Source organism: Topomyia yanbarensis, chromosome 3 (genome assembly GCF_030247195.1).
Source record: "Topomyia yanbarensis strain Yona2022 chromosome 3, ASM3024719v1, whole genome shotgun sequence".
NCBI lineage: Eukaryota > Metazoa > Arthropoda > Insecta > Diptera > Culicidae > Topomyia > Topomyia yanbarensis.
Genome location: NC_080672.1, coordinates 5,149,896 through 5,166,686, shown reverse-complemented (window position 1 = coordinate 5,166,686; position 16,791 = coordinate 5,149,896). Strand labels below are relative to the sequence as shown.

Genomic DNA, 16,791 nt, shown 5'->3' with positions numbered 1-16,791 from the left:
TTAAATATTTTGTGGCACCGTGTAATTGTTTCTGATGGACCTGAATATAGTTCATATTGATTCTTGCCCTAAGATCATAAAAATTTCCGACCATTTTCCAGTACCTTTTTTACAATTTTAATCTACTTTTACGTCTGAAAAAAATCTTCACAGTGAAATGATTTTTGATGTTATTATTGGACAATTTGCAAGTCTCCTAATAGTCCTTGCCGTAAACCGTAAACAATCTACCATTACTACCGTCTAACGATACTTGTGGATCATCAAAAACTTCTGAAACTATTTAAATTATTTCCATAAAATAATTCAACAATCACATCAAAAATCAATGAAAATGAAAGTTTTAAAAAATAATTTACACACTCCGGATGAATCTTACGCAACCCCATTTTGCGATTCCATTACCAACATCATAACCACGCAGTAGTAAAAAGCGCGAGCAACACGAAAACCAGAACAGAGCACAGAATTCGACGGTATGATGAAGCAATATTGCGTTTGGTTTATTTTAAGTGCACTTTCGTACTATAACTCGAGGGTCTGTCTCATGTAAACAAGCTACCCCGTTGAATATGAGACAAATATGCGGTTACACGAGAAGATGCAAGAAAATGCAATATGCATAAAAACTTTCGCTTGCATTTTAAGCAAGTTTCTCTTTCATTTCGCCTTGCCAACACAGAGGATGCTGTCACAGGAGCCAATCCCATCGATTCTTTCTGTTTCCCAATCCCTTCCGGTTGGCGTTATGCATGCATGCAATTGATGCAGTTTTTTTTTATTGAACCGAATGTGTCGCTGACACAGTGACTTATTTTCGCACACTCCTTTAATAATTTTGGAACTTTTGTGTCATCTCGTCTAGACGTTGACCTAAAATTGCGATATCGGTGCATGACAGAGCCCCAGTTTGTGTGTGTGTACATTCCGTCTGGCACGTGTATCTCACACATTTAATTCATGTCTGAAACCCGATTGACTGGGGGATGCTTTGAAGCGCATTTATTAACAGTGTTATCATATCTTTATTTTGGCCAATTTTAATCCCTAGAAGACTTTCTTGAACGCTCTTATCTGTCGTTCCTTTTGAATGATGATTACATCAGTGATAAATAGTAAACATTCTATTTGGTGTTTGGAGTGTTGATTCTGATTAAATAAAATAATTCAGCTCCTTTGAATGGTTGTCAGGCTGATATTCACGTAACTAGAATGTTCATATGCGTCAAAATATGTGCCTGATTGATCTATTGACTGCCGTACCATGTCTAGACACAACTGGCCTACATTCCATCAAATGAAATGATACGATAGGTACGATTCCTACAACAAGAACAATTGTTTACAGGTTAGAAAAGGCGCTCAACGAAGCTACGAAAAAACCTTAGTCGGGGGCTATTCGGATTGGACTTACAGCGTAACCAACGACGTGGAACAAGTACACTCTGCGCCTACTTCAATAAAAACCGAGTGTACCCCGGCGCTGCCCCTAACTTATTGATTAGTCTACGCGCGGTGAAGATGTTCCATGAATCGGTGCAACACGTGGTTGCTGTTGCGTTAATCTGTTTAGTGTTTAGTGTGTCTATCGTGATCAGCCAATTTCCTGAGTATGCCAAGTTCTTGCCATCGCCTTTGGTTTGCATTAGCGATGGTTGCATTATCGGGACAACTCGAAACGGGCTGGAAGGTAGTCAGTATGAAGCTTTTCTCGGTTTACCGTACGCCAAGCCACCCCTCGGGAAGCTGAGGTTCAGAGTGAGTTTCCAGTGAAAGTGAGCAATGAAAAGAAATTTAAATTGATATATCAATGCTAATTCTGGTGTTCGGCATTGATCAACAGGATACTGTTCCAGTGGAACCGTGGAGCGGAAATTACGATGGCACTTACGAGCGTAGTAAATGTGTTCAGAAAAACGATGCACGGCCACACTCGCAGGTGGAAGGAAGCGAGGATTGTCTATATCTGAATCTGTACCGACCGAAGGTTAGTGAATATGGTGTTAAGTTGTTTTAATGTCAGTGTTACGACACACAGTGAGATGGATAAATCGTGCAAAGTAGCACGAAGTTGTTGTGGGGTAACTTTTGAGTGATTAATTCAAATGAGTGTAAAAATGAGTGTGAAATAAATCAATAAACTCTAAATACAAGACTATATCATGCAAGTTGTCACCCCGAACTGTTAAAAAAGGTCCACTTATTTGAATATCAAGAATTTTAGCTTCAAGATGTGAATAAATAGATTTTTCCCTTTAATTTGCGAGTAAAAGTAAAATAATCGGTCGAGGGATCCAGAGCAACTTTAAGGCGGTGGCCACAACTTCATTTGTCAACGCTAACAGCGCAAATGATGCGGTTAATATGAATCTAAGAGTCTGTAAGCACAGTGACAAGTAAGTCAGAGAGATATCCTGAAACGTCCAACCATACGACTTTCCGTTTAAAAACATTGATTTAACTCTCTATCTGAGCTTTTTTCGGATCAAAGATAATCAAACTGACGCAGACATTCAACAGTAACAGATATCCCGAAAGTCCGTCCAGATATGCTCAGAATTGTGATATTCAGTCTAAAGCAACCAAATGATGTTAGTGGTGACAAAGCTTGTGTGAAGCACAACCGCGTCTAAATGTCCGCTCACAAAGTTGAGATCGACAGTGGGGTCACCGATTCGAGTTTGTGCGTGGATCTATTGAAGCACGGGGTTGACTCTTTCAAGGCTCTTTTGCTTCATTGAGCGAAGATTTTTGAATGGGAATCGCACTGGATGGGACAAAATTATGTGTCCCTTCAACCTCGTATCAGGTGACCTTCGGTGTTTAATTACGTCATCTTCGACAAGAATCGTTTGCCTCTTCGGCTGTTTGTACCGCTCATGTATTGCAGCATTAAACTAAACACAAACAAATGGGCCATTGTAGTAATAAAGCACGGTGTGAGAATTGCGCAGAGAATCATGAGGATGAGTCTTGTAGTGGAACCCCGTGTAAACACAGCGCCAGAGGAATCTATAACGTTCTCTTAAAAATAACAACAAGTAACGAAAACTAATTATCTTTTACAAACTGTGAACACTTGTGATTAACGGTTAATTAGGGATTCCCCCTTAAACCATATATTTACGGTAGAAAAAAAATGGTGAACGTATGATCCTACGTGCAGGATTCTTTTTCGTTTACTATTGTGATCCGTGTACGGTGTTACGATTTCGGAATGAGAATTCTCTTTACCTTAGATTATAAAAAATACGTTCTACAACAAAATACATACAAAATGCGTATTTAAGTACCAAAAGTCCTCGAATCTATCGCAAAAGATAGCCATGATCATAAACCTCATGAACTCAATTTTTTTTATCTCGGTCCTTCATCTTTTATTTATGTTTGAGAAAGAATATCAGGATTCTCAATCATAAGTTGCAATTAAATCCGCCAATTATTTCTTTGACTCGAAATGTCCAAACGAGTTTCTTCTCAATAAAGTTATGGGTGCGTTTCGACTTCGTCTCATCAGATACCGACACTAATTGTTGGAGTAGATTAGCGCCGGCTAGACGCTAAATCCCTAATACGGAAACACACTTTGTGTTTCAATCAAATGACTGGTTAAACATGATGTCCCGTCCGAGCAGAAGTTCTGTTTATGCCGATGAGACACAGTTCACTTTCGCAGTTCTTTCGATGTATTCTGAATTGTGATTAATGAACCTAAAAGTGAGATAGTAAATTTACTTCTACTAACTTTCGAGATAGTCATTATGTCAATGATAAAGTTGTAGAAAATTTGATTACGAGAAAACTTACTAAACATATAAACTCTCCAAAATGTAACGGTGGTGAGATTTAGTGCGTTTTTGTGGAAAGCACCCAAAGAACCATGTTTTCATTACAACATTTCCCTAAAAAAATGCAATTCTTTAAATATTCTAAGAAGTTGTTGGAGTAGATATTTGTTGAAGACTTCAACATTTTTTAGTTGAAAGCTTAAGAGTTATTGAAAAAGTAGGTTAAAAATTCCGCCATTTTGAACGTCAATTACTAGAAGATGTGGAAAAATGTAGAAGACATTTCGATTCTATGAGAAAGACAGTGAAGAGTACTGCAAGAAAAAAATACTAGTCACAACGGGCATCTACTGGCCTTCATGAAAAAATTACTTTCCAGCAGTGCATGTTTAGTATTTTGTAACAAAATAAATAGGACTTTTTCAACATAACTTTTTTGGTGATTTCTACATTCGTCAAATGTTCTAAAAATCATTTGAAGTATCAAAGTTCACATATGAATCCAGAACTTTCAGTTTCTGTAATCTTAAACTATCTGAAGTTTCTCAATTCCAACAACTTCGTAGAACATTTGAAGAATTGAAAAAAAATGCAAAAAATAATGAATAATAAAAAAATGATTTTTTGGGTGCCTTCCACGAAGAACGCGCTTTACGCAACACCATTACATTTTGGAGAGTTTTACATGTTTAGCAAATTTTCTCTTAGTAGAATTTTCTACAACTTTGTCGTTTTCAACGTGACCCTATCTCGAAAGTTGGTAGAAATAATTTTTCTTTCTCACTTTTAGGTGGATTAATTACAATTCAGTAAACATCAAAGGAACGGGGCTTACATTCCAAAAATGTATTCCCAACATACCAAATCGCTAAAATCAACTGCTAGAGCACAATTAATTAAACGTACGTTTTGGTACCATTGCTATTACCATTGTGCTAAGGAGAAAACCTGTTTTAATCCACCTAGCGGTGCCATTGTGCCTTTCTCATTTCTACAAACTATGGCACGGAGGCTTTTTATGTTCAACATAATTGTGGAAATGTCCATTACATTCTTAGTACATTTTGCACTTATACACAATGGCATGCCAGCCACGAACTTGATGAGCTACGGGTCGACGGTGAAACACTTGAAACAAAAAAATATCATACTCCATTAGCCTAATCAGCATTAGATCAATGTTATCTGCTTGCTAACTCATTTTGTCATGCGGGGGTGGGTATGTGAGGAGGGCGAAAGTCCCATGAACGAACGACTCCCCAGCTTAACTTGGTATGCTTTGTGATATAGTGGTGGTTTAAAGATGATGGGGTTGAAAGGGAGGGGTATGAGGGCTGGATGGGGTGGTGGTCTGAGGGGTGATTTAAGGAGATTTTTAAAGGAGGGGAGTGAACAGTAGAGGGGGGGGGGGGTGTAACCCCTCTCCGTAAACCATCAACTACGCCCCTGTTAAAAACCAGAAACCTTATGCGAGTCGAAAAAAAAATTTGGCCGGGATTAGGTTGACGTTTTTCAGAGTGATTGCATAACCTTTCTATAAGAGAAAGTCAAAAATGTGCCAAAATCCAAAAAAGTGAATCGTCGTCAAATTTTTTTTTCGAGTTTGCATCAAATCTCGACGTTTCATGCACCTTGAACACATTTAGCATCAAAAATAAAAATTTTATTTTTAATTTTTCCTATAGTTTATATGAGAAATTTCTGTGTGGCCGCCTCTTAAACCCGTAATTCCAGAACCAGAATACCGATCGATCCAAAATTCTATAGCAGCCGATGGGAAGGTTGCACCTTTCATTTGAGACTAAGTTTGGGCAAATCGGTCCAGCCATCTCTGAGAAAAATGAGTGACATTAGTTGACACATACGCACATACATACACACACATACACACACATACATACACACATACACACACACATACAGACTTTTTCCGATCTCGACGAACTGAGTCGAATGCGATATGACACTCGGCCCTCCGGGCCGGGATTAGGTTGACGTTTTTCAGAGTGATTGCATAACCTTTCTATATGAGAAAGGCAAAAATTGTGTAAACACCAAAATTTCTCCCCAGGGGAAAAATAACAAAGTCATGGGAGCGTTTCGACTTCGTCTCATCAGCAACCGACACTAACTTTCCGTTACGATGTTAGTTATTCCCCTTGAAAAAAGCTAAGTAGCATGGCATGACCTCCTACCCCCCCTGTCGTCACACATCATCACAAAATACAAAACTCCCCCCTCCCCCATATAATGCTACGTCATTTATGGATGGTCCCTTTAGGGATTTAGCGTCAAGCCGGCACTAATCTATTCCGACAATAAGGTAGTGTCGGTTTCTGATGAGACGAAGTTGAAACGCACCCATTAGTTTGTTAAGTTAGGATTTGTACCCCTTACGTACAAAGAGTGGTTTCACCGAAAATTTTACCCCTGGAAAGAAATTTTGGTGTTTTTTTTTTATTCGTTTATTTGACACGGCTCATAGCGGTAGCTTAACGGAGCCGTGGATCTTTTATACGTTTACAATACATGTAAAAATAAAAAGACAAACAAGAATTAATTAGTTGGATCTCGTGCGCGCAACTTTTTATTGCGAGCGGAGACCTTTTTTCGCGAGGTCTGTTGGCAAACAGCGTCAGAGGGGTCATTTAATTCTGTCATGATTTTCACGTCCCGGTCGAAGCTGGCTTGGTGTCCGGGATCAGATGTTCTCCCTTGCTTCTTGCACTTATTGTTGATCACTGTAAATCCGTCGTCATTGTTACTGTATTCGTTGCCGATGTTGCTTACAGTTGCTTTTGGGGTGCTGGATGATTCTTTTGCGGTTGTCATTATGGTCTGAACAGCTGCCACAAATTTGGCCACCGTTTGTGGTTCAGGCATTGGTATTGAAAACTCTGTTTTAGGTTGGTTTGCCGTAGATGAGTTGGCAATCGGTTGAGATGCATTTTCCTCTGCATCTTCCGCGCAAGGTTGTCCATGATGTGCTGTCAGATTACAATACTTGCACGTAGGAGTTTGCCCCTCATGGGTGCATAGCGTAGTTTGCATAATTGTAGTTCCGTGAGTATTGAGTTTTATTGCCAAGTAGGAGGGTATAGGCCTTTCAACCCGCATCCTCACTACAAAAACGCCGTTTGGAGTACCCGGGAAAAAGTTTCTCCAAGTATCAGGTGTAACGGATTCTACTTCTCCGTATTGCGACATGCATTTTGCAATTGGCTCAGGAGGGGTACGAGGTGATAGGTCATATAACCTTACATCTATATAATCATTCTCAATGTATACGGGAATCTTAATTCCAACGTTGTCACTTTCAACCACGTGTTTTAAGTTGTTCTTCAAAACGAAACGCTCGGCATGTGATAACGTGTTGAATGATATTAACACTACATTGCGAAGATGATGATACTGAAGGTACAAGACATCCGCAAGCCTAAGTTGCATTTTTACCTTCAGAAGGTATTCCACTTCACTAAAACTCGGTCGTTTTAAACAAAATTTAAAGTCAACGACCGCTGCGTTGGGTCGGAGTAGAGCTTTTTCGTCAACTTTACTCATGATAACAAGAATAATCCGATATTTCCTTTGTTCTCGAGACAATGCACACTAGATCGAGAGGCGTGTTGTTCACTTGGCTGGATTGTACGTCTGACTGCGGCAGAAGTAGAAAGTAGACTGAGATTTTGGTGTTTGCCTAATTCTTCCTTCTTAGGGAAGAATATAGCATAGAGCAATGGTTTTCAACCGGGGGTAAATTTACCGCCAAGGGTAAATTAGACTATCGTACGGGGTGAATTATGCGGGATAAATTTAAACTTGTTATCCTAACATTGCCGTCGGAATTTTGTCTTTATATATTATTTTATATTATTTCAGTGTGTCAAGAATTGAGATGCTTACTAAGAGTGGAACAGGAACAGATATCTAATTGGAAAATTATGGTTTTTATTCAATTGAAAATCATTTTTTTCTGAGAGAGTAATGAGGGTAAACAATTTTCAGAAAGGGGTGCATCATAAGGATCAATATTCGGACAGCGGTACATGTGGAACGAAAAAGGTTTAAAACCACTGGCATAAAGTTTCTTCTAGTGAAATGGTTTGGAATTAAGCACAATCTATTTTCCAAGTCGGGAACTGAGACTATTGGCATCCAAAAACCGCTGGACTCTGGAGCGTTAAATTGAAGAGACTATTTCCCTGCCAGTTGCTACTACCTCCAGAGTTCGGCAGGGTAGCCTCCTGGGACCAATAATCTTCCTGTTATAAATGAACGGTGTCCACTATTGTCTCAAACTATTCACCATCGTAAAACATCTTGATGATACAAGATTTTCTCAATGCGATCTAAAAACTTCCTCCAATTAGTGTAGCAACAATCAGAGGGTTTTGAATGCATCTAAGTGATCCGAGAAACTTCCGTTAAAGATCTATACTCTCAGTTAACATTTAGGATCCATCGAAAGCTTCAGGAACACTTGGCTTCATCTTTCGCGCATCCAAAATTTTCAGAAATGCGTACTATTCAAATTTTCTCTATTGCTCTCTAGAATGCTTTTTCATATTAGAATATGCATCGGTGCACAGTGCTTAGAACAACAGGTTGACTACTTTGTCAAAACTTTGTCATTTCGGTTCAAATAAGATGTTTTTCTATGATTTTGGTACGCTGAATTCGTTTTTGATATTAAAACATTGAAAATAAACATTTACTATTTATTGCGGTGTGGGTGTGGGTGTGCATACAATCCATTTCCCACTGTCCGACAGTGCTTTTATGGAAGAAACTTGTCTGCATCAATGTAATGATATATTTTTTATCGATAGATGTACACATGTTTGGCCCTGGAAATGAAAGGCGATAGCTCTCTTCCAACGACCCATTTCAAGAATGCCTGATCCTACACGTACATTCTGAGGCCGCCTTCCTATACAATAAGCCCCGAGCGAATACATCCACGTATCAATAGGATATTTGCAATATATTCGCGCTTCCAGAATGAAAAATATTTTTGATTCTGGCACGTATTTACAAAAAGGAAATTTTTTTATGAAGGTAGACAAGCATTGAAAAATGACATGAAGCGATCTCACCAGCTCTGAATAAATAAATTTATGAGATTTCTATGAAGAATTCTCCTCCATTCGTGAAATTGTTGCATCAGCTACTCAGGTCCAGGCGGCGCTGCAGGCACTAAGCGGAACGAACGGGCGTATTTTTTCGCGTCTTGCTTCACATACTTCAATGGCAAAGTTGTGACGACAAATTTCTATGCAAAATCACACTTTTCTCGCGATATTTCAACTCACTAACACGTAACTAAACATGAAAAACTACCTACTAAACGATTGACTTATTTTCCTATTGAATATATTGTATATCACTGAAAAACTTTGAAAAATGTTGGACATTAACGACAACACGTCCGGGCGATTCGCCAGTGCTACCGCTTTAACATTTACTATTTATTAGGGTGGCTGAAAAATATTTTTTCGAGATTTTTCTTGAAATTTTTGTTTATAAATTTTCGTGCGAGGAAAAGTTTTTGATATTAAAATCTACTAGAGAAAGCATTTTATATTCAATAGGATGCTACGGAAAAAAATCATTTCACTCTAAGGAGGAAAATTGGGTAAACATCATTTTTTTTGGTAAAACCAGTCTTTGCACTTGAAAGGCACAAATCCTTATTTGTTACACAGGGTGCGTTTCGGCTTCGCCTCATCAGAAACCGACGCTAACTTTTTGTCGGAATAGATTAGCGGCGGCTTTGACCTATACAGATGTACAATGTAATATGTAAATTTGGCAGTCAAACGTTTGAAAATAGCGTTCAGATGTCTTTAAACTATACCGTTGTGGAAAATCCCGGGAATGCAACAAAAGCCAGTACCGATATTTTCGGTACCATACATTTTTTTATGAAAAATATGTAGACTCTATAGCAGGACTTGTTTCCAAATATCGGTCTGCAAGGTGGCTTTTAATTATATTTAATTATCTTCTAGATAAATCGTTCAGCTTACGCCTTTATGGGGAAATGAGGTGGGGTTGTTTAAATTCCTGCACTGTTTGGTCGAAATAAAATTTTAATTATCTTCTACTAAATTTCAAAATATTCGCATCTAGCATAAAAGTAAAAATTTGTTTTGATTTTTTCATGATGAACATTCTGTTTGGTTCCAATTATTTACTGGGTGGCGCATAAAAAGGCTGTGGCCTAGGTCATGCCTGTGTTTGGTTTGCGCTTAAATCTTTTTCTGTAAAATAACTAACAGCGATTTAGTAGCTTATAATTTTAGAGTTGGTGAACTGCTTCGAATGGAGCGGTTCGTAATTTTTGGTGATCGGGGAGGAGCTTTGGTGTGCCTCGAAGTCGAAATTTACAGAAAAGCGATAATGTCGAGAGGAAATGTGACCAAAGTACCCGTATTTACATTCACCCTTCGATCTACTGTTAATAATAGGGTTTTTCACATTTACTGTCAGTTGAAGTTTTTTAACTCAAAGTGGCCTAGATCTCGAAAGAAAAGAAGATGCCTCCTTCTAAAAATACCTTTTGCTGCAATGAGGCATCAGTTTGAGCATTCAATTTCACTTTGAAGCTTTTCTCGAATCCTTTGGAAAAAAATTTCGAGTACCGGTACTGGGGGCTTCAGTACCGCAGTACCGGTTCTCGCCAAAATTGGTCGGTACTGCGGTACAATCAGATCAAAACTCGGTAGACATAGGTTTCTTACAGACACAATTGAATATACTTTCTAACTGCTGCAATGTTAATAGGATGGTATTGAACGCTTCAAAGTATTCCGTCATACATTACACTCGTGAGCGATCGTTACATACAACTTCCTCAACTTTGAAACCCGCGCTATTCTTGATGTAGAACCAACTATGCGTGTTTACAATTTTTAAATTTAAAAATAATCAGATTCAGCTAGGTTTTGAAATTACTGAAGAGCCGCGTCAAAAAAGAATACGAAACAAACCGAAGGATAAAAAACTGTTTCAAGCTACGAAATCATTTGAAAACACTAACCTCCAAGATTACATTACATCAATTGCTTTATTTATTAAGCAATAGATATATTTATTTTATACTTTTACTTTGTTATACTTATTTTATCTTATATGTTAATATTAAACAAACCATGATCATGAAATTTACTAGAAAAAAAAATTAAATTATGAAATATAACAATTTTAATTTTTATTGTTTTTCCTTCTTTATAACATGAGCTGTTCTTTATATGATGATTGATCTGCAAACTACATTCCTTTCTCAATGATGATTTATGATTTGGGGTACAGCACATTACATTTGTATCGCCTGTCGCAAACAATTATACAGAAAATAAAATTGAAATATCCAATAGACCAAAAAAATTTGCCAGACACAAAATATGCTCGGAACTGCTTTAAAGTTGACCGCATAGTCAGCGTAATGCGGTATAACCGCATAACCAAGGCCAAGGAATCGAAGTGATGCCAAGCCGCTGAGGATCCGATGGACGAGGTGGCCGTCGATCTGCCATCAGAAGCGGCGGCCCCTCGCAAGTAAACCTGTGATTCACTCGTTTGTCCGGAATCGTGAAACAATTTTTTTTGTTGCAGTATAATATTCAGAGGAAACGATAATTCTAAATATATTAAAAACTTTTTCTCTAGACATAAATGATATTTTCAAAAATACAAATTCACCTTTGATTGAACGTTGCCAATCTTTTAAAGTTCTATCTGTCAATATGTTATGATATTTGATTTTTCGTTCCTTGAGGGGTATTTTTTCCAACAAATGAAAGCTAAAAATTGTGCTTCGACTTTAAATTTATCCGACCTTTTGTCTTTCGATCTTTTATACTTTTAACCCTCTGAATTTTCGATCTTTTGTACTTTCGACCTTTTCTCCTTCGACCCTTCGTCCTTTCGACTTTTTGTCTTTCGGCATTTTGTCATTAGACCTTTTGTCTTTTCGAATTTTCGTTATTCGACCTTTTGTCATAGATTCGCCCAGAGGTCGTGTGGCATCCGGCCAAGAATTGAGTCACTGGGTTCCTGCTCCTTTGTCGTAGGAAGCGACTGAAAGCAGGAGTCCCTAGGTGTAGTTCGGTGTCAAGAACTTGGTGGCTGGAGAATCTAAAATGTGCCAGTTGCGCACGGAGCATTTTTAATTTTGCCCTTACTGTGTTATGCGAATCTCTGACACAGTGGACCATTATTTTCTTCGTAAATCGTGGGAATCGAGTGATCGTGTCCCATTTAAACCTGATATGGCTCGCTATATGCGTTAACAACCCAACTTGCTTCGTGTTCTCTAGTTGCAATACATGTTGGAAATGAAATGTACAGTTTTCTGATCAACAATGGTTAGAATAACACAAATCAATCTCCAGCATAAACGTACTGTAACTATGAATCGGATTTTATGGAAATGGAATGAATTGGAAAATATTTAACACTGCCTTCATTTCTTACAAGACGGGCATGATGAACCCACGTGAAATACCTCGTGCATTCATTTTTCACCCGATCATTTCTCATTACAATGGCTTCTTCGTAAACGAAGGAAATTTTATTTTAAGTATCATCTATTTTTAGGTAAGTACCGATTTCTTTATCCCCGCTACACTTTCAAATCAGGCTTATTGGTGTGCTAAACATGGTTTGAAAGTTAAGCGAGGGTGAAGAAATCGGCCCTACGTCATTCACAATCAACAATTTCAGAAAAATGATCACAATTTTGTAACGAAACAGAATTTGTCCAAAAACTTAGTTCACGAAGGGCGTCCAGGCATGGACTAGTGCAAAATGATTGGTTTTCCATTACAGATAAGCCATTCTTGATTTATCATGTTCACCGCGTGAGGTAAAAAATGAGCTGATCCGTGGCACCAGTCATTTTGCGAGCTGTAAAATTGTATTACAAAAGAATACTATAATTATAGAATTAAAAATCGCGAATTTTCCCATTTGTTAAAACCCAAGGAGATATAACTCCTTAATCGATAAAAAATGACACACAGTACCCCATATCATTTTCACTTTTCTTCATTCCAGTACACAACCGATCCGCTTCCGGTGATCTTCTTCATCCACGGTGGCAGGTATGCATCCGGATCAGCGTCAATGGCCGAATACGGTCCGGAACGATTAATGGACACACGAAAGGTGATCGTGGTCGTGATTCAGTACCGTCTCGGAGTGTTTGGTTTTCTGTCCACCGAAGATAGCAATTCCCCGGGAAATTATGGACTCAAAGATCAGAGTATGGCCCTACGGTGGGTTCAGAAAAACATCAAACGATTCGGTGGAGATACTAAGCGAGTTATGATAGTAGGTCACGATGCGGGAGCAGCTTCGGTGCAACTGCACATGATGTCACCTTTAAGCAGGGGTACGTTCTGGAAGGCGGTTAGCATGAGTGGTAGCGCATTGTCATATTGGAACTATAACATTGACCAGGAGCGGGTGGCTCGTCGACAAGCTGCGGTACTAGGCATCCCTGAAGCATACAAAATTTCAACCGATAAGTTAGTCAATGAGCTTCGCTCTGTAGATGCTCACGAGTTAGGAAGAAGCATTGATCGAATGAAATATTTTCACGTGCATCCAACGGGACTGTACCAACCGGTCGCAGAACGTTACGTGACAAATGGCACATTCCTGAGCAAAGAACCCCGTGCTCTGTGGGTCTCTGGTAAATATGAATCAGTTCCATGGGTCACCGGGTTTGTCCCGAATGATGGTGCAGCAGATACACTTAGTATTATCACCAACACCACGCTGCTGCAGCAGCTTAATCAAAATTCCAGAAAGTTCATTCCTCGCTTAGCTGGGGGAGATTCTAACCCTCGAACGGTTCAGATGTTGAAGGAACGTTTCTTCAACGAAAGTTCGCAGGATCGCTGGTTGACAAAAGACAACTTCTTTCGATTGCAAAATGTAAGTATTAATTCCATAGAGAAAAACAATTCAATGTTTAATTTGACTTAACTTTCAGCTAGTGACGGAATCCGCGATAATTTACCCTCTTGCCTTGAGCGTGAAACAGCATGTGGCAAAGAAAAACCCTCGTAAAGCACCGGTTAACGTGTACTATTTCAATTTCAAGGGCCGGTTCTCACATTCGTACCTTTACTCCTACACGAGAGAGGATTTCGGCGTTTGCCATTCGGATGAGCTGTTGTATCTGTTCCGCAACTCAGCAGTGGCCACCGATTTCCCCAATGGATCGCCGGAATGGATTATGGCGAAGGGTTTCGTGGACTACATTAGCAAAACGGCTCATGAAGAGTAAGTGCTATCTTGACTATTGTTCGCATATCGGGAGATTTAAGAGTTGTTCTTTCCATCATCCAATAGAACCGTTGGTCCAACGTGCGAGCGTGACGATTGTCAACTATTAGAGTTTGCGAATTCGAGCAACGCAAAGGTCCCAGTTGAGCTCAATTTGTTCAATGGTTTCGACGAGGATTTGTTCCAGTTCTGGCGGACGTTTTACCGATTACAAGGAATTTAGTAATTATTTGTTGCATTAAACTATTGACATGGTATCATAATGATCACAACGTTGTTTTATGTAACTAACAACATCACATCCAATACAAAACAGGAAGTTGGCCATCGGTGGCTGGAAAGTTCTCATTTCCATAAACATACAGTTTAAGGTAGAACAGCAAATAAACATACGATACATGCCATCTTGCACAAACAGCAGTCAGGCGAACATTGCACTAGAGAGTAGCAATCGAATTGGAATTTGTATGCATACTAATGAAGTTAGTTGAAATGTGTTTTACCGATCAGCTGATTACATGATTGCCACTCGATGCGTTAATAGGTGAAATTATTGTGCGATTTCATGCATGGTGGATGATAAGTAATAGTTCCAATTACTTATCGAAGGTGCTGTAAACAGTTCTTTGAGGTGCGATATAAACTCGAGAAAGAATGAACACAACTATTATGGACAAAGGATGCCACAAGTCCTGAGAATATGAAAAACTCAAGATGCAATACTCAGACTTGTCCGGTTCTCAGCAACTAATTCCAATGCATAGAAAATTATTGCTCTTAGGGCCGATTTCTTCACCCTCGCTTAATGTGTAAACCAGGTTTAACGCATTGGTAAGACTGGTTTTAAAATTATACGTGAATGAATTAATTGGCCTCTATTATACCATCGTAGATTAAAAATTGCTTAGAGCTTCGAAAACATTTAGCAAGAACAGTAGTTTTGGATGCTAATTTTGCTGGTATTTCAGCTTTGGGATATAACTCAATAGCTTAACGGGACTTATTACATCTCTGGGAAAGATTTGCCTATTGAGAGACCTTTCTTTTTGTTTTAACAACAGAGTGGTTTTATTTTGCCAAACTTGAAAATTGACCTGTAAGATGTTTTCACCTTATCAATTTTGGTACTCCATTGGCTTAAGTTTTTGCAATCCGGTGATACCTGAATACGTTTTTTCAAGTGCTTTTATATATTTACAATGTGTAAACAATAAAAAATAAAACCAGTAAAATAAATTACTGCCTGTAGGGTTTAGCAGAAGCAGCGCGCTGAGTTCCTTTTCCTTGGCGGGGAAACATGGGTTGCGTTGTGCACCGGTACCTATATGCAGGGGAGGGGTGGGGTCATAAGGGGCAACCATTCTGGTTAAATCACACCACGTACTAAAGCTCTCCAGTACCCACTGAAGAAGCTCAGCATCGGTTTTATCCCGTATTTGTTGAAAAATTTTCATGTCTTCGGCGAAAAAAGGCGGAGTCCTTGTAATGTGATGGTGACGTAATTAAAGTAGAGGAGGAATATTACTGGACCGAGACGGTTTCCTTGTGGGATGCCGGATGTAGCGTAGAATGGTGCAGATAGACAGTCCTGAATGCTTATTAGGAGTTGCCTTCCATCGAGGCAAGAACGAAACCAGCGCCGAAGTTGTGCATGAATACCGAGTTTGTCCAGCATCGCTTTTGCGATATCATGGTTGATTTTTTTATTTTGTCGAAGGCCGCAGAATTTATCTCAATAACTTAACGTAGGGGTTAGGTATTTTTACATTTCTTATAAAAGAAATGTATAGAATTCGCTCAAACTTTCAAGATTTTTTCCGAGGCCCGGAGGGCCGAGTCTTATATACCAATCGACTCAGCTCGACGATTTGGGACAATGTCTGTGTGTGTATGTAACGGACAAACTCTCATTCGTGTTTCTCAGCAATGGCTGAACCGATCTTATCCAAACCAGCCAGACAGAACGCTATTAATTTGTTTTTTATTCTGATGTTTAGTTTCCAAGATATGAAAGTTTGAATGTGTAAAAATGGCGTTTTTTTGCAGTTTTTTTTTAATTATCTGCCGAAATTGACAAAATAGTTTAACATTTTATATATTTTTAGACAGCTTATACAAATACCTTTCGAACAAGCTATAGGTTGTTGAAATTGGACTATTATCAAAGGAGATATTTAACATTAAATACAGACGAAAGATTTTTATCATTTCCCATTGCAGAAATATGACCAAAAACATGTAATCTATTATTAACGCCAAAACGGCTAATTTTAGGTCAATAGTATCTTCGGAGAATTTAATGGAGACAATATGCCCTTTCTTTTGGTATTATGCTTTTGCTGATTAATCCGCCTACGAGTGAGATATTTTCATAAATTTTCTTGGAAGTGATTGTATTGAAATGATGCCTTCAGCAAATTTGTAGCTCTTACTTTTGCGAATAATTTTACTCAAGACATGAAATATATATCTTGAATACATTCACAGTTATGGCTTGTTGTTTGTTGGTTACCCTTTGTCGCCTATTTATTGTTCAATATAGTAATAATCCATTTAAATAAGCCAAACATTATTTCGATAAAACGAATTTTGTATTTCATTTTTCTATCTACAATCGCTAGAAATAATCACCGAACAATTTCACGTTAACTGGAAGGAACTTGATAACTTATCAGCGCAAAAATGTTCATTTGCGCGAACCTTC

At 38.5% G+C, this 16,791-nt stretch overlaps 1 protein-coding gene across 1 annotated transcript; it reads left to right on the top strand.

The window, feature by feature from the left end:
• Window positions 1–1,520: 1,520 nt before the first annotated feature.
• Window positions 1,521–14,325, top strand: LOC131690069 (juvenile hormone esterase-like). Its single transcript, XM_058975549.1, has 5 exons — window positions 1,521–1,758; window positions 1,844–1,987; window positions 12,849–13,733; window positions 13,792–14,084; window positions 14,154–14,325. Exons 1-5 carry the CDS (start codon window positions 1,522–1,524, stop codon window positions 14,308–14,310), a joined length of 1,716 nt encoding a protein of 571 aa, XP_058831532.1. The 5' UTR covers window position 1,521; the 3' UTR covers window positions 14,311–14,325.
• Window positions 14,326–16,791: the final 2,466 nt, after the last annotated feature.